The 18763-nt window shown below is 44.9% G+C and overlaps 1 protein-coding gene across 1 annotated transcript in view; it reads right to left on the bottom strand.

The window, feature by feature from the left end:
- The window catches only part of grm7 (glutamate metabotropic receptor 7), a gene marked incomplete at both ends in the record, with an annotated part of 188799 nt that overhangs the window by 112977 nt on the left and 57059 nt on the right, over nucleotides 1-18763 (bottom strand). The window contains one exon of the mRNA XM_079747220.1: nucleotides 10288-10504. Coding sequence (XP_079603346.1) covers nucleotides 10288-10504 — 217 coding nt within the window. The remainder of the gene's footprint in view (nucleotides 1-10287; nucleotides 10505-18763) is intronic.

The raw sequence follows: 18763 nt of genomic DNA on the forward strand, positions 1-18763 counted from the left end.
GAGGCTTCAACCACCCATGTCGAGTTATTACTTATTGCAAGTCTGAAGTAATATATTCATAATTGGTTTGTAATTACGTAATTACTCCGCCGCTCTTTATTGTGAAGCTCGGAATAATGACTCATTGAGGTACCTTTATAAACCCCCATGCGTAGAAAGGTTTATAAGGCTGAAGCAGCAATGGGGAAGATTTTCGGAATGAGATGTTGGATCTTGGTTGGTTGATTCTTGCCTCTAAGGAATACAAAGATTAGTCTGGGTCTCTGTGTGTGCTAATTATAAATTTGGCTTCAAACGATTCCGGGCAAACTTAGCAATGTGAGGCGGCGTTCACTAACCTTCGTGAGTTGCTGCAAACTTGGTGCTTTGATGCAATCTTTGCTAATGTTATGGATTTGGTGCACCGGCATTCTGCGGTAAGAATCTTGAGGAAGGTGATTGTGATCTGCTAACGGTGCACTATTGTACACTTTTTAGAAAGCTAAAGTAGAAGACACAATGGATCACTAGGGTCATATTGAGTGATGAAATAGCTTGTTTGTATGATACCAATACCATCCAGTTTATTTAACCCAGCTCAAGATAAAAACTATATTTCACATTCGCCCAACTTTTTCCATGTTCTCTTGGTTGACTGCAATCTTTCTTCAATCTTTGCTCTGAACACGGGATGGCTCGGAAATGCGTAATTATGCATTCAGCTCCCCCCAAACCCAGCTAGGGTTGATAACCGAGTGGCCCGCTAGGCATAAAAAGGCAGAATGCAATCTGTTCCCTGAATCTGGGGGTCTGTGGCTTTGTGAATACAGTCTCCGAGCTTACCGCCTCCAACAGCTTTAGCGTCTGAGGACAGAGGGGACCAAAGCTGGGTTTTCGGCTACAGGAACGCTTTCACAGAACCGCTTTTATTAAAACATCCGCTAACTTTCCGCTGACCCAAAACCAAAAAGAAATTCTCAAGAATCCAGTAGAAGCAGAGAAGCCCTGTGTGGTTTCTCGAGGTCCGCGTTCTAGGTAAGTGGCGACAAGTCAATTCCCCATCAATATACACTTGTATTTTGTCTCTCATTGTTGCTGTTATTTTTTTTTCATGTCAATATTGAAGATTATTGTTATCATTATTAAGAATTACTAAAGGACAGTCTGAAGCATACCCTCAATAAAATGCTAAACTAAATGTTTGTGACATTAAGGTGAGGCTTCAGGGAATCAGGGAAGCTAAAAACATCCACTAATACTGCAATATTTTCATAGTGTGAGAAACTACAAGGGAAAAAGAGGGAAGACAGACAGACAGACAAACAGAAAGACAGATGGACGGACAGACAGGCAGGTAGATAGGGTGTCAGGCAGATATACAAAGAGAGAGGGAGAGAGAAAGAGGGAGAGAGAGAGAGAGAGAGAGAGAGAGAGAGAGAGAGAGAGAGAGAGAGAGAGAGAGAGAGAGAGAGAGAGAGAGAGAGAGAGAGAGAGAGAGAAAGAGAGAGAGAGAGAGAGAGAGAGAGAGAGAGAGAGAGAGAGAGAGAGAGAGAGAGAGAGAGAATGTGTCAAGACACATTGACAAGCAGACAGGAAGAGACAGCCAGAAGTGTCTCCTCTTTGGTCAGGGCAAACAAATAACCAAGCAGAGACGCAAACAGCCGTCAGAGACAGAAGGAACGGATGCAATTGAGTGACACAAGGAGAGCATTAGACACATTGATAGATGCAATGGAGCGGAATCGAGACAGTGTTCACCACAAAATCACACAGCCAAGAGGAGAAACAACAACATTGAGAGAGAGAGAGGGAGAGAGAGAGAGAGAGAGAGAGGGAGAGAGGGAGAGAAAGAGAGAGAGGGAGAGAGCGAGAGCGAGAGAAAGAGGGATGAAAAGTGAGAGCGATGGAAGGTAGTATTTCCCATTTTAACCCGGCAACAAGGATAGGCCATTACCCCCCCCCCCCCCCTCCCTCCTCCTCCTCTCCTTCTCCTCCCCCACCTTCTCCCGAGATGTTGGGATAATGGAAATCTAGCTTTCATCAGAGAGAGGCCAAACAGCTTCCACAGAGGGTTGGGGAGGTAGTGGTGAGCCAGCGAGAGCATCCTGTGTGGGTATGCTACGCTATTCATTCACCATGAAGTAGATGATTAAAACACAATATATCACGATATTTCATCATCATTATTATTACCGTGTGAGTCAGTTAGCGAGCTGGAGTCTCATTTGAAATTATATTTCCCTCTTAATGCTTCTTTTATTATCACTTCAGCAAATCACTAAGTTCAATTATGCATGGATGCAACTTTTCGGGTCTATATATTGGATTCTAAAAGTTCTGAGTGCTGGGGTCTTAAAACGAGAATGAGTGTTTAGTTGGGCCGTGACAGATGATGTGGCCTTCAGCACATTTCACACCAGCTGTGACCAAACTGTGTTTTCTACCTTCTCCAGGCGTTGGGTCCTCGAGATGCAGTGATTGTGGTGACAAAACAACACCAGTTAAAAACTTTACAGCTTTGTTTTGGAACTCAGCCACTATCCACCCTAACCTCATGGGTATGGTTGGATCCACTAGTTCATCGCTGAACGTTCGAAAATCTTAAAGATGAATTAGACCTACTGCCCAGCACCACCAGGGCCATCAGATCCACATCTGACGGCGCCCAACTCTCTAATGCGTCTGGGAAAGTCCGGCACAACGATGAATGGAAGCTGGTCCGTAGACGAGGTGCATCCCATCGCTCCGTCCAGACAGAAACATCACAGAGCTTCGGTTCTCGTAGTGAGTGCTAGCGCCAAACCACCGCTTTCCCTCCTAATGAGAGATCCTCATGTACAGTTGAATTCACCTGACTTTTCCAGTGGAGCCACCGGGGTTATTATAGTACCAGGAGACGCAAGGGTCCGTCACGACTAGAACACTTGACTCTCAAACCTAGAAGACTAGAATGCATTTCCGCCTCCTATTAAGATGAAAACACAGTCTTAAAGTGCCAGACATCTCCGTGGGCTGACCTCTGCTCTGCCGTTGATTCATGCTGGAGTTTAAGTGTGCCGTTGTGGAGAGCGCCACATCACAGAACACGCCTGAGGGCATTCACACCTCAAGCTTCCATTTCCCAACCTGATGAAGTCATCGAGGTAGCCTATATCCGGAAGGCTCTTATTACGTTCTAAAGAAAACACGACACGCGCATCGCCGTATTGGGTGCAAAGTGCTCTGTGAATATGTTAAAAACAGCTTGGTCTCACTGCAGGCAGCCAATAAGGCACTTGCGTCAGACACGATTTCACACGTTTTCCTATCAGGATTGGCTGGCAGCTGATGTGGTGTGACAACATTTATTATTGCAGCACGAGAAAATCACATCAATCTTGGTTACGTCAAATACACCTGCTGCCATTCATCAATGTGTTTCTGTGGAGTTAAACACGGGAAAGTTTCATAAATCAGAAACACGATTTTTACGTGCACATTTACAGGAGTCTGGCGGACATTAATGACGTTGATGAATGTGGGCTTTTGTGTGTGAAAAGCTGTGCATGAATGTAAACGATTAAATTGCAGATGGGATAAAGGTAGCGGTACAGAAATGCCCCGTGCACATGCGTGATAGCACGTGCGCATTAGTGATATTAATGAGGCGTGTCATTTCCCATCTTTTGGAATCAGGGCTCACAAAGCAATCCTATAAAGTCAGCTTGAGCAGTTTTGCAGCCCAGGGTGAAGATTCCTTTTCTTATTAATAACCTGTCCTTCAATTGGTTTCTATCTGTTGGATTTCAGCATGTGAAGGACATTTATTTTGAAAAGACAGTGCTACTAGGTATTTTGGATTTGGAAACCACCTTTTGATCTATATGTATATTGTAAATACATTCTTACAATGGTTAGCAAAAGAAGGCAGTAAGATGTATAAGTATTTTATCGTAATAAAAAACTTTGATTTCTTGAGATAAAAAGTAAAACACTGAGTTTAATTAATTATTCATGTGTCTATATTGTTGTAATAAAATCATTTAAGTTATTTATACTATGTATAATCTTCCCACACATCAAATATGTATCAAATCTCTAGCGAAACTCTTTTCCCTTAATGAATTCATGATCTCATCAACAAGTTGGTCCACTGCATAGAGGGGAAAATATAAACAGACTGAAAAGATTCTCCTCTGAATAAACTCATGACTGTTTACATCATTGTTTCACTTTCTGTTCTTCCATTTAGAATATGATCGGTTCAACATGAACCAAAATAACAACCAATCCTGGTTAGGTTGCAAAATAACAACCTAACCAGGTTGTTATTTTGTCAGATCCATCAAGATCCATCTTAAAACGCCACATGTGTTGTGTTTCAAGCTCCCTAGAATCAACCTTGACTTACGTGCGATGAGGTGGCGACACGCCCAGATACGCAGGAATCTCTTCTTCTGCTTTAGTTTATATGTTTGTTAAAATGCCCAATTACAACCTGATCGAGAAAATTTGACGCATTAAATAAATCAATTACATTTTCTAGTCACTGCATTAAAGATTAAGCGTGGTCGATTTGTTTTGAGTACATATTTAAGACACTTTTTTCACGGAATGCACCGGCTTTGGGTCCGATGAGGCATCAAGCGTGCCCTAAATTCAGACATCGGGGTATTCATGTAAATGTATGTTGTTTGTCTTGAAATGGAACACGTGTTGTTGTAAGAGGGGGCTGGGCTTAGGAACATAAGGTTGTATTGTTTGTTCATAAAAAATGAGTCTTGAAGGTGTCTCAAATTGAAAATATTAAAAAGTTTTTAACTTCCCAAACATGGCAAGAATTGATGTGGACCCACTCTGGCTTTTTTCTCCATTTTGCTTAAATTCGATATATATAAAGTGAAATAAAAATATTCCAATTCAACTGAGTAATACCTCTGGCCAGTCGTCCATGACCTCCTTCCGCCGAACGATCTGTGATTCTCAAACTCCAACTATGTTAACTTTCCAGCCTACCCTTTCAGACGCTCACTCGTTATCGTCACGGACGTTTGTATTGATCTGCATGACCTCTGCTTCTGTGTGTGTGTGGGGGGGGGGGGCGGGGTAGGGGCGTGGAGGATGAGTCACCTTATGAGTCATCCCAGGCTACAGGTGGCACCTCTGTCCCCTCTATTGCTCCATCGACCGGTCACCACGATGACTAACCCGTGGGCTGCGGTCTCGCGGCTTCGGCGAGAGACTGGCAGAACGGGCGAGTGATGAATGGACTGGGTGGGGGAGCCTTTGGCTGGCTGTCTCAGCGGCCGCACTGAAGGACCTGCTCACCCCAGCTTCTATCCTTACTGTAAGACAGACTACAGCTGCATGAATGGAACGTGGAGGAGGAGGAGGAGGAGATGACGCTCTCATGATGAAGATAGAGAAAGTTACAGTCTGCTAGGTCATGAGAGGAGGAGGAATGGCCCTGTGAACACCACCAGGATGAAGAGTTAGTCGAACTCGTAACTCTTTGATGAGGCGGAAGATGAGGTGATAACCCTCTCATTATGAAGAGAGATAAAATTATGGTCTTCATCATCGTCTTCATTATCGTCTTCATCACCATGAAAGGAGTGGAGGTACAGTTAACTTAAATGAGGAATAGATCCTAATTATCTTGAGTAGCATGTATTAGTAATCCAACTTCAATGGTAAAGGTAAAGGTAATGTGTGTGTGTGTGTGTGTGTGTGTGTGTGTGTGCGTGTGTGTGTGTGTGTGTTTGTGTGTGTGTGTGTGCGCGCGCGCGTGTGTGCGTCCGTGTCTGTGCATCTGTGTGAGTCTCTGCGCGTGAGTTTGAGTGTGCGCGTAACCTGAAGCATGCCCGGTGACAAATGAACACACCTCTGGCAAAATTGCTTAACGAATACAAAATCAATTTATCCCAAAACCTTGAGAAAAGCAATTAGGTTGCTGCTCCGCTCTACAGTCCCTGATGCGGCGGAGGTATTAGCCGCCCGGCCGTCAGGATGCCCGGACTGCAGCGGAGTCGGCTGCACTTTTAATGATTGACACACGGAGAGTCACACCGACCGGACCTCACCTTGAGATACTAACGCCCGCCCGGCCATAAGGGGCTCGCTGGGGTGGCATAAGCCTCCCTTTAAAACTTTTATTTCGCATAACTCAGGGTGAAGTCATGGGTTGCGGTTAGGAAACGAATGAGAAACATCCGACATGTGGCACGGGGCCAGAAAAGTGTCCAAAGTACCACCTCGTGGAAACCAAGGAACGTGGGAAGGTGTGATTGGTCAATTAACACACCTGGAAGGCAGGATGGTGATTGGTCAATTTAAAAAAGCCTGAGGAGACGAACTCTGGGCTGAGGAGTGGGAGAGTCTCAGGCTGTAGAACGGCTTCTGGTATTCAGTTCATTGGAATGACTTCCCTTGTGCCTTTCAGACCAAGGTCCCCAACACACACATACACACACACACACACACAAATCAAAACCATCCTTTTGGCTAAGCGAACCTTCAAACATCCTATAAACAGACAAAAACACACACACACACACACACAGACACACACACACACACACACACACACACACACACACACACACAAACCAAAACCACCTTATTGGCTAAGCAAACCTAAACAAATAAACAGAGTCACACACACACTCCCACACATACACACCAAACACGGCCCACCGCACCAGCAGTGGTGTGAGTGCATGTGTGAGCTGTCCCTCACCTCTGCTTCATGAGCCCCTGGGGAGCGATGGAGGGCTGGTGAAGTCCAGGGCTGGTTCAGAGGTAATCAGACACGAGATTAACTGAGGGGCGCCTGCCTCATATCCTCTAAGATCACCACCCCCCCACCCAACACCCCACACGTCTCAAGCTAAATATACACACACACTTACGCACACGCACGCACACGCACGCACACAGAGTCATCTTGGACACCAGTTCTACCTCCACGGTGTGAAATCTTTCATAAAGTCTAGCTATGTAGCTCATGACAAGCCATATTGGTTAGTCGGGAGTGAAAACATTCTAGAATGTTTCTTAACATTTTAGAATGTAGATTTCTAAACAGTAGCCGGGTAATGGAAATGGCACACAAAACTCAAGTCATTTCTGTTCCGTCTATCTACCCAGGTGAGTGTTGGGAAGGTCAACCCTACCAGCCCTGACTCAGTGAACTGGTAACTGACCAACTGGTGGGCTGAGATACCCATCATACATCTGGGTGTGGACGCCCCCACTTGTGATGTCACAAAAGAGTAGATGTTTTTTAAATCAGTATCACAGCTGGTGGTAAAATAGGTGCCTATTCAAGACGAGAACAAGAGCCAACATAAAGAAAGTTCAGAGATAATATAGCAAACACAATCATAGGCCGGCCGGCTGTATAATCAATATGTGTTAGTGTCTGTGTGTGTGCCTGTGTGTGTTTGTGTTGTGTGTGTGTATGTCTGTGTGTGTGTTTGTGTGTGTGTGTGTGTGTGTGTGTGCGTGTGTGTGCGTGTGTGTGTGTGTGTGTGTGTGTGTGTGTGTGTGTGTGTGTGTGTGTCTGTGTGTGTCTGTGTATGTGTGCGTGAGTGAGTGAGTGTGTTTGTCTAATAGGAGCAACCCTGAATCGATATTGTGTGGATTACCTACCTTCACGAGATAACCTTACATGAACCCGGACACACACACACACACACACACACACACACACACACACACACACACACACACACACACACACACACACACACACACACACACACTCTTTTCCCCTCCTGATGTATTCAGGCTGGTCTCTCTCTGTTCACTTATCAGTTAAGTAGTGATCTAGCAAGGTTGGAAACCGCTTCTCTGATTGATTGCATCAGAAGTAAGACGATTCTAGCGGGGGAATTACAACGTCTGCAAAAGGACCAGAGAGGAGGCCTTATCTCACAGCCCCGCCAAATCTATTTCCTCGTAACTACGTGCTTTGCTAATTCACACCCCACACACACACATGCATGTACACACACACACACGCTCCAGGATATCAGTGACTCAGTGTTTAAAGGTTGAGTCTCTAAATACTGCCACCTCAGACCCAATTGAACGGTAGTGTTTGATAAATATCAGGCGCATTAGTATTCTAGTGGCTGGGATCAGAAATACCTGTCTCTCCCCCGGCTCCGGCTGCTTTGGATGCAGACTAAGTGGGAGAATAGATGAGTCATGATCCTTTGAGAGGTTCAAATCCTCCGTTTTGATCTGGTTTTTGATTGTTTTGCGGTATGGTTGTTTTTTTTATTTTGGTAACTCTTCAACTGGTACTGGTCGTTTTGGAGGACCAACCCTCCCTCATTAAGAGGTCTTCATTACCACGTGAAGAGCGACCACCTAGCCAGTCTCAGGGGGGAGTCAGTTCAGAGCAGGGCCATCCTTTCATTGTGTGTGTGTGTGTGTGTGTGTGTGTGTGTGTGTGTGTGTGTTCGATTTGTTTAGTTATTTTCTTTCTGCATTGTCCTCAAATTGGTCCCATTAAGCGCTCACGAGTCTTTTCAGAATCCGGAGCAACGTTCTGTAACAAGCTGGGATGACGCAGACCCCATGTGCTGGGAACTGAAAATACTTGTACTTTGTGTGATTGGAAATACCGGCTGTTATAGGACAATCTATGGAGGCCTGACTCTCATCAGGGGATGAGAAGCACAATGTGAGGATAGAGGTCACCAGCCTGGAGTACAGAGCAGTACAGCAGCAAACTCAAAAGTCTAACCGTCCTGTTTCATCAGCAACGTGGTAGACTCTAAGGCCACAGGCACCATGCCCACTGTAGTCAAACACCACAGTAACCTTAACAGGAATCATCATCATTCTCACAGTCTGTCAGTCACTCAAATCCCAATGACTGGAAATCACCACCCTCACATGAATGGTGGTTGAGGCTATTGGTGTTTTTCATTGGTGGGAAGGATTGCAGTACTGGTCGTTCAAAATCCAATGTTCTGCATCAGGAAGTGAATAGTATACCATATAGGTTGGTGTTTGCTGACCTATATGGAAGGAAAAAGTCAATCTTTGGCCTATAAAAATACTGTGACTCTGTGAATCTACAAATATTTGCTATCTAGTCATTTTTCCTGACCCTTTTATCAAATGCAAACCCAGAAAATCTCGGTTGGAAGTCAAACACACAAACTACCAGACATCCTGCCAACCAAACTGTGAACCACATTCCACTCGGTCGACACTTAAATCACTTTAAATTGTCGACTTCAGCACATCCATGCAGGTTCCGATCATGCCACCTCGTCCTATTCCTTTCCCACAGAGGTTCAAACATAAGATAATTTCTTCAACACAAAGATCCTCAGATGTCCCTGGGTAAGAGACTATGCTCGGAATAAACGCAGAACTGTGAATGAAGAGATGGGACTGCAGTGTACTCACTGCATACTAATGGAAGTTATTATTGAGAGCAGTAGCTCATTGTGTTTTGAAACGGTGTGGAAGATAGTAATTACATAATCAGACCACCGTATTGCTTAATTGAACCCTTTTTCCGGACCCTCTCCCTTACACTTAATAAATGTCTATATTGTTCCTGAAGACAAAGGGTTATCTTAAAAATGTTGGTAACATGAACCCTTGTTTACGGGGGGATTCATTAGAGATGAAAGGTGAAGTGGGTAATGTTTGCCACGTTTAGGAGGCAGAGGGACTGTTTGACCTTTGACTTCATTTGAAACGATGAGTTAGGAGGTGTAGTTTACTATAACCTTCCTACCACCAGCTCCTCCAACACGCCTCCACCAACCTTCTCCACCAGCACCAACCTTCTCCACCACCATGACAAACAAGGCACTTATGTCCACCACCACCACCGTCTCCACCATAACCACCACAACCACCAACCTTCTCCACCACCACCACCACCACAACCACCACCCTTCTCCACCACCTTCTCCACCACCACCGTCTCCACCACCACAACCACCAACCTTCTCCACCACCACCACAACCACCAACCTCCTCCACCAACCTCCTCCACTACCACCACCACCATCACCAACACTTCCAGCAAATCTCCCCATCACCAACATCCTCCTCCTCCACAAAACCACCACCATGAATCCCAACCTCCTCCGCTCCACCACCTCCAACACCACCACCTCCGCCACTACCACCATCACCTCCCTCACCGCCACCTCCTCAACAACCCCACCACCATAACACCAGCCTCCGCCACCGCCAAACTCAACAACACCGCCTCCACCTCCATCATCACCGCCGCCTCCATCATATCCACCTCCACCACCACCAGCATCAGCACCACCCTGGACTCACCAGCCTCCCGGGAGAGCTGCATGAAGGCGTCCACTCCCTTCTCCCCGTAGCTGCCCTCGGAGGCCAGGGTGGAGACGTAGTTCCAGCCCATGGTCTTCACGATGTCCACCATGGCCTGGGCCTGGAAGCTGTCCGGGGGCACCACCCGCGAGAAGAAGTCGTAGCGCCGGTCATCGCTCAGCTCCGGCGCCGTGGAGGCGTAGCTCACCTGGGGGATCTGGAGAGGGACGGAGGGGGTTATATTCGATTGTAAAAAAAATATATGAACGTTTCGATAAAAGAAATATGAAATTGTATACAATTTGCGTTCAATTGAATTGCTATTTGTGTGTATGTCATCAAGCTTGTGAGACTCATTGGAGACGGACCCTTGTGATGTTCCTCTCTCTGCCGATGCCGATTCTGTGCTTTGGCAGTGTAAATATCGGTTTTCCTTTGAAAGAATCAGTTTGTTTTCTTCATTTGATCTTATTGTTTGCCACATTTTATGGCCGTGGCAATAAAAGCTTCATACCAATAAAGGATTTGAAATTTAAATTTGATTGAGAGAAAGATGGGGGGAGGGGGGTGAGAGAGGGAAAGAAATAGATGGACAGAAAGAGAGAATGAGAGAGAGAGAGAGAGAGAAAGAGAGAGAGAAAGAGAGAGAGAGAGAGAGAGAGAGAGAGAGAGAGGGGGGGGGGGGGGTGGAACTGTTCCACTAAACTCCACTAGACTAGACAGAATTTGTATTTACATTTTAAATTGTGTATCTAATTCTGCTTTTAGTTCAATGTCAATGTATTTTTACTAATAGATCCCCTTGAATTTGAGACAGAGAGAGGGGGAGAGAGATGTTTTGTTTGTTGTGGTTTTTGCCTTTTTATTGTTTCTCATTGTCATTGTTTTTCAGATTTTATTGCCCGTGCAATATCGTTGATGAAACTTCCGAGGCACAGAGAGGGAGAGAGGGAACGATAGAGAGAGAGAGAGAGAGAGAGAGAGAGAGAGAGAGAGAGAGAGAGAGAGAGAGAGAGAGAGAGAGGGGGGGGAAAGCGCTGGGAGAAACCGATTAAGGCTAGAGAGAGAAGGATATGAAGAAGGGAGACAGAAACATGATTTTCCTCTCCCAGAAAGTGTAAGTCTCATTGTATTTGGGCGACAGACCCTTGTGATGCCCTCCTCTCTCTCTGCCGATGCAAAATGATGCAATTTCTTCACGTCGCCCCTTGTCACAAAACAATCATGGCTTTTCTATGGAATTCAACACTTCTGCACAATGTTAAACAGCTGACAAGGCGTTGTGGCACAACTTGCCAATGCAAATTACAGAGAAACGCGGGGATCTATACACTGCCAGCGGAGATCTGGCTGTGAGAGCAGCAGCTCATTGTGTTTTGAATCGGTGTGGAAGACAGTAATTACATAATCAGACCACCATATTGCTTGATTGAACCCTTTTTCTGGACCTTCTCCCTTACACTTAATAAATGTCTATATTGTTCCTGAAGACAAAGGGTTATCTTAAAAATGTTGTTAACATGAACCCTTGTTTACGAGTGATTCATTAGAGATGAAAGGTGAAGTGGGTAATGAAATGGCACGTTCAGGAGGCAGAGGGACTGTTTGACCTTTGACTTCATTTGAAACTATCAGAAAAACTCCCTACAAATCCCTAGAGTCTAAATACTACGAAATATGACCAAATATTGTATTAAATCAAACCTTTGATATCTTTTGGATGGAATCTCTGTAGACACTTAGTACTCACACATCAATTTGCCTGTGTCCAAGCGCACATTCACTACAACAGGACACTCACCACCACACACACACACACACACACACACACACATTAGCATTTAACTAGCACTGTAGCTGCTTGATAAAAATATTGGTTGCAGACAAGGGTTACTGAATGGATAGTCAACAGAAAACAGACGTTCCTCCGTTAAATCAATACTAATTATAAATATATTTTGATATTTGTTTATATATGCATTTTTGTATTTAGTATTGGCTGAACAGAGAAAATACCCTGCTGTCTATATTCATGTATTTACCAAAGTCAAATCTTTAGTTGATCCGAGCTATCAATCCAGAGGCGAGTTACCTTAATTACCCACTTGATACATCATTGTGACCGGAGAGGAGAAAGCTATCTATTTGCACATCACAATGTCAAAGAAACCTAAAGACTCTGGCACCCAGGGGAGGAAGAGAAAGAAAGAAGAGGAGGAAAAACGGGAAAAGACAGAAATACAGTAACTTTAATTTGTTTATCTTTAATGTAGGCCTGGCTGGCTATATAGCCAACTGGTTACTTTGTTGGGCTCTTGTTCACCTTTCTATCTTTATTTCTCTGGAGCTAACTGTTCCCTATGCTATCTCTGCTTAATACATGGCTATTGACTTAATTTATTCACTTATCGAAGCACTATGTGGCTTTAAATGTGTTTTTATTATTTAGTAAATACAAATAGTCCGCCAACAGTTGTCAGGGCGTAGCGCGTTGCGAAGCAACGTGTAAACAACTTAACCGGAGTTAATTAGTCATGCAGTGTTTGTTTTAAAAAAGAAAAGGAACGGCGGCCGTTAACCTAGCTGGTCCGCTGCTCAATCCGAACCAACACGCTTCATTGAAAACCAAAACATGTCAGCTGTGTACATAGGTCCATAACAGTTTGTAACCCACAGTAAAATGGGGGTATTGTCCTTAAATTATCCAATGCATCGTAGTAACCATTGTTGGAGCAGTGTTTATTTTCAAGCGGATTCGGATAATAGTTTGTGGTTTGCATGTCTTTCATATAATTATATATTATTGTATTTTTTTTACACTTCACTTGAGTGCTTGTTTAATCTCTGGTTTGAACCAAACCAGATAAACCATGCTACATTTAATTGTATTTGCAATAATTTGAATCTGAACTCATATCTATTATTTTGCTTATGAGTGCCTTTAGTAAACATCATGCATTTCTTTGCAGTATTTTGTGCATACCTTATTGTATGAGTGCTTCATTGTCACTTGTTTTACAAGACTTTTTTTTGCTGCAAAGTGTTTAATTATTAAAAGTTCTAACGTCTGCAGTATTTTGTGCATACCTGATTTATATTGTATTTATGATTCATTGCTTGTTACTTGGTTTGTACTACATTTTTTGTGTGTTTAATTTCCTATCTAAAATAAAAGAGTCTCAAAGACAAAGCTTTGCAGCTTCTCTGAGTGTATGAACATTGGTAGTCAAATTTACTGTGCGATCCAAAGGGGTAGGGGGCGCCAGTAAAAATCTTTGGGATAAGACAGTTGTGTAAGGTACTGGGTAAGGCCATTACCAGTTCTTTCTTTTGCCACAACCTGTCACAAAACTCTTCTTACCGAGGTGCCTCCATTCCATAACTCGTAAATGTGGTTGGTTCTTTTTACCTCCATGACGAGAGAGCCCTCATGCTAAATGCGCTCCGGCCAAAGGCCGAAGACGGTCTGACAAAAATAAAACAAATCAACCGGCAGGGCAAGGGCACGGCCGAGGGCTCAGTCAGCAGGATGATGACCCAGAGACAACTCATCTATGGGGTTAATTCAGGGCCATGGCCTGGTGGAGTGCTGGGAGTAGCATTAGCATTGCTAGCATCAAGGAAGGAGACAGCAGTCTATTAGTGGCCGCGGGCGTTTCGCAGAGCAGCGGTGGCTTTGATAGGGCCGACCTTGGACCCCTAGCGGGGATGTGTTGAATGCTGCGTGGCCCCTGACGCAGAAGCCCTTCCCAGCAGCCACCTCATCACAATCTACCGTCAGGTTTCAGGCATACGCAGCCCAGTGACGCACACACACATGCACTCAGACACATTCAAACACACACACGCACAGAATCTGGCATGCACACACACATACGCACACACTGCGCACTTACATGGACGTGCATTCCGATGAGTGCACACACCCACAAGCACACATGTAATCACACACACAGGAACTCTCACAGATATGCACACTTAGGCATACATATACTCTGAAGCACACACACACACACACACACTCACACACACAATTCCTCACACACAAGCACACATCTACACTCACAAGCACACACGTGAATATAGTCCTTGCATGGTACAAGTAAACATGTACACATGCATAAACAAATTAAATACATAAAAAAAACACACACACATATGCAGACACACACACACACGCACACACCTACACAAACACACATGGCAGCGTGCAGCTCTGTGCTGAATGTGAGCTGGAAACACTACAGCTTCTACTGAGAACCAGCAACACACACACACACACACACACACACACACACACAAGCACTCAAACATGCACATAACAAGCACTCATACACACACACACCCACACACAAAAACACTCATACGCAGGAGCACACACAGAAACACACAATCAAGCATGCACATACAACCACTCGTACACACACAATTACACACACACACACACACGCAATCAAGCATGCACATACAAACACTCATACACACAAACAAACTTCACACTTGGCAGCTTTGAAATAATATCCAGCACAGCCTTGCAACCTTGGACACTGTACAGTATTTATGAGTGTGAATAATACAAAGCCCCCCCCCCCACACACCCACACACACACACACACACACACACACACAGCAGGGAAGTGATACAGTACATACTGTGGCAGGTTGATTACAGTTACTGTTATATTGCCCATTATTATATGTTCTACGGTGGCAGCGATGGGACATACTGTACAACACAGCACTAGGCTAGTCTGTTGATGTAGTCGACACACTGTGGGCACATGAAAACCGGGGACAGACTCATGTACCGAGGGAACACCAACTTAAAAATATATAGAGCAACTCAGAAACAAAGTGAACAAAGGAGAGAAAGGGAGAAAGTAGAGAGAGAAAGAGGCCAGTAGGGAGTGAAAATAAAAAAGGAAGGCAGAAAGAAAGAAAGAAAGAAAGAAAGAAAGAAAGAAAGAAAGAAAGAAAGAAAGAAAGAAAGAAAGAAAAAAATAAAAAGAGAGAGAGAGAGAGAGAGAGAGGGAGAAAGAATAAAACAAAGACCCAGAAACAAACACTTAAGGGACAAAATAATGAAGGAAAGAAAGATAGATTTCGAGAGAGAAAGAAAAAAAAGTCAAAGAAACTCAAACAAGCCTTTTTTGCCCCTTCATCATTAGTTAGTGGAAGGACATTTGTCAAAGCGGAAAGTTTAAAAACATATTTGAAGAGACTGTCTACAGGTGACAGTCTGCTTCATATAAAGCAAAAAGAGATGCTTCAGGTTAAGCCATCCTCGTGGGGTTATACATGATGTCATTTAATGTCCGATTTAGTTCTGTCCGGTAGACCAGGAGAGATAGGAAGAGACGTCCCTTTCCTGGCTGGAAAACTAAACCCGTTTATAAATCAGCGTGAAAGAAACCGTGTGACAAGGAGGTCAAGAGACATAAAGGTCAAGGTGGAGAAGAGAGAGACAGATAAAGGAGGAGGAGGAGGAGGAGGAGGAGGAGGAGGAGGAGGAGGAGGGGGGTGAGGAGTAGGAGGGGGAGGAGGAGAAGGAGGAGGAGGAGAGAGTAAAATAGGTAAATAGGTACCCAAAATCCCACAGGGAAAACAAATGGTGTCATTGTTGGGTCAGCCACCGTGCGGTGGCAACGTCTGCTGTCAGCCAGCTGAGTGGACAGCCTGCGTCTCCATTCCTCCACGCCCTGGTACGCCGTTAGCCAACAAAACTCAACAATAATGTTGTTTCAGTGGTGTTGTTGTTGGGGTTGGCTGTATGCAAAGGCCTCCTCAGAGCTCATAGTAGAACATCCATCTGGGGCGACTTTCCGTCGTTTTAAAGGTTTCCTCAGAGCTAATGATAGACCGAACATGAATCTGGGGAGACCTTTCGTCGTTCTGCTGTTTGTTTTTTTGTGCGTTGCCTTGTTCTTTTTAAAGGTTTTCCTCAAAGCAATATAAATAACATGAATCTGGGGAGGCCTGTTGTCCTTGAAGGATGTCCCAGAATGCTTTGTTCCCTCTTATCATCCATCCAGAGGTTTGGAAGGATAAAAATGAAGCTTCCTAAGATCTAATTTTATATCTTATAGAATTATATTTTATAGAATTATTTCTTGACTTTGGACCATCGCTTCACCTTAGGACTATCATCTACAGCAAAGCATCCCTCCCCCCCAACCCCATTCATCTTTAAACAGCCTCTTTCCCGAGTATTACTGCCACTCCCCACAGTCTATATATCCAACCTCTGTTTCACCCCCTACTGACTCTCTTTCCATCCATCCCACTAACTCATTCTCTTTGCCCAACCACCATGGTCTCTCTCTCTCTCTCTCTCTCTCTCTCTCTCTCTCTCTCTCTCAAGTAAAATGCCATATTACCAAACTCATTAGCCAATGCTACTTGAGCTAGCACAACAAAGCATGTGCCGGATCACCCACCGACCCCGTTTCTCTATATAAAATCCAAACTTTTCACATTAGGGAGCGATTGTAAAGAATTTACGATGACAGAGAGAAGCGTTTTGTATTGTCTTAAACAACCCATATTTAAATTCAGGACTGGGAAGTGACGAGCGTGTGCAGTAAACGATGGGTGTTATATGAATCATTCTCTTTCCTTCTGCCTCGCCGTCCCCGTCCATCCATCATCTCTGTGTGTCTGCGTCTCTCCATCACACTAAATCACTCTACAGCATTATCACATGAGAGGGGAAATACAACGACAGAGAGCTGCGCTATACCAACAGTATGTGTGTGTGTGTGTGTGTGTGTGTGTGTGTATGTGTGTGTGTTATGATATGTGTGTGTGTCTGTGTGTATGTGTGTGTGTGTTATGATATGTGTGTGTGTGTGTGTCTGTGTGCATGTGTGTGCAAGTATGTACAGATATTGTTTTGTGTGTGTTTTTGTGCGTGTGCTTGGTATTTGACAAATGATCAGGATTACGAGTGATTTTGTTACCAACCCGCCCCCATCATACAACTCCCTCCCTCCGTCTCTCTCCCTCACACACACAAAGACATACACACACACACACCAACACACAGCCACACACAAACACACACACACACACACAAACACACACATCCACGAACATATACACACACAAACACACCCAGCCACACAACCACATACAAACACACACATTCATACACCCACATACATACAAACACCCACACACACCCCCACAAACAAACACCCACACAAACACACAAACACACACACACACACACACACACACACACAACATCCATCTCGATCCCTCCACAAGCCAGACAGGGTAAAGGTTGCTACCTTGACGGCTTCCATAAAACACGAGCAGAGGCCACCAGGAGACGGGGGGGGGAGTTAGGGAAAGGTGTGGGTCGAGGATGTGGGGAGATGAAGTAAGGGGAAAGGAGGTGAAGGTGGTGGTGGAGGAGGAGGAGGAGGAGGAGGAGGAGGAGGAGGAGAGCGAGACAGCACAGGGTATTCGAAACACGAAAACACAATATGAGCTTTAAGGCCAAAGCAAAGACAGCAGCTATTGATCTGACAGGAGGGAGATGTGAGTGTGCGTGTGTGTATGTGTTTGTGTGTATGTGTGCATGTGATGTGTGTGTATTTGTGTGTGTGAGTGTGTGTGTTTGTTTGTGTGTGTGTAAAACACTGTGTGTGTTTGTAGAAGACATGCGATGACGTCACCAGCTGAAGGTCTATCAGTAGATCTGTGATTTCATTACAGCCCCATATTGTCTCCAGAGCTGGTATTACTATCATTATTGCTGTGTGTGTCGCTGCATTATCTAGTGGCACGCACGCATACGCATACACGTGTGTGTGTCTGTGTGTGTGTGTCTGTGTGTGTGTGTATGTGTGTGTGTTCGGTGTGTGTGTGTGTGTGTGTGTGTGTGTGCATGTCTGACAGTGTTTTCTTTGCAACTTCAGTTTCGAGACAACTTGGGGATGTGTGTGCAAGTTGTTTACACATTTCTTTGTGTTTTGTGTGTGTGTGTGTGTGTGTTTGTTGGGCTACTTGCTTGACTGGTTGTGCCTGTGAGCATTTGTGTACGTGTGTGCGTGTGTCTGAGCATGTGTGTGTGTGAGTCTGTATCACCAATCACGCAAGACCCAAAGCCTTGGTGGTGAAGCCGCATCACGGCTCAAAGCGAGCGCCGGAGACACAGAGTGATTCGCGGCCACCACCACACCACCCATGCCGGCAGAGTTCCCGCATTCAACAGCTCGTTAACACTAACGACTCTGTAAGCTGGGTGTGTGACGTGCGTCCACCCGTGTGTGTGTGTGTGTGTGTGTGTGTGTGTGTGTGTGTGTGGGGGCCTTTACATTAGTCAGTCCTTCTTTACCGGACCCTACCCCCTGATCTCTGTGTCATCCCATTGTTCCGGGCCGCGGTGCCCAGTCCCAGGGGGCCGAACGGAACCGCAGAATTACCCCCCCATGGTGCAGGGCTCATTACCCAGACCCCCCCCCCCCCC

The sequence above is a fragment of the Pollachius pollachius genome, assembly GCF_949987615.1.
Source record: "Pollachius pollachius genome assembly, chromosome: 12".
Lineage (NCBI taxonomy): Eukaryota > Metazoa > Chordata > Actinopteri > Gadiformes > Gadidae > Pollachius > Pollachius pollachius.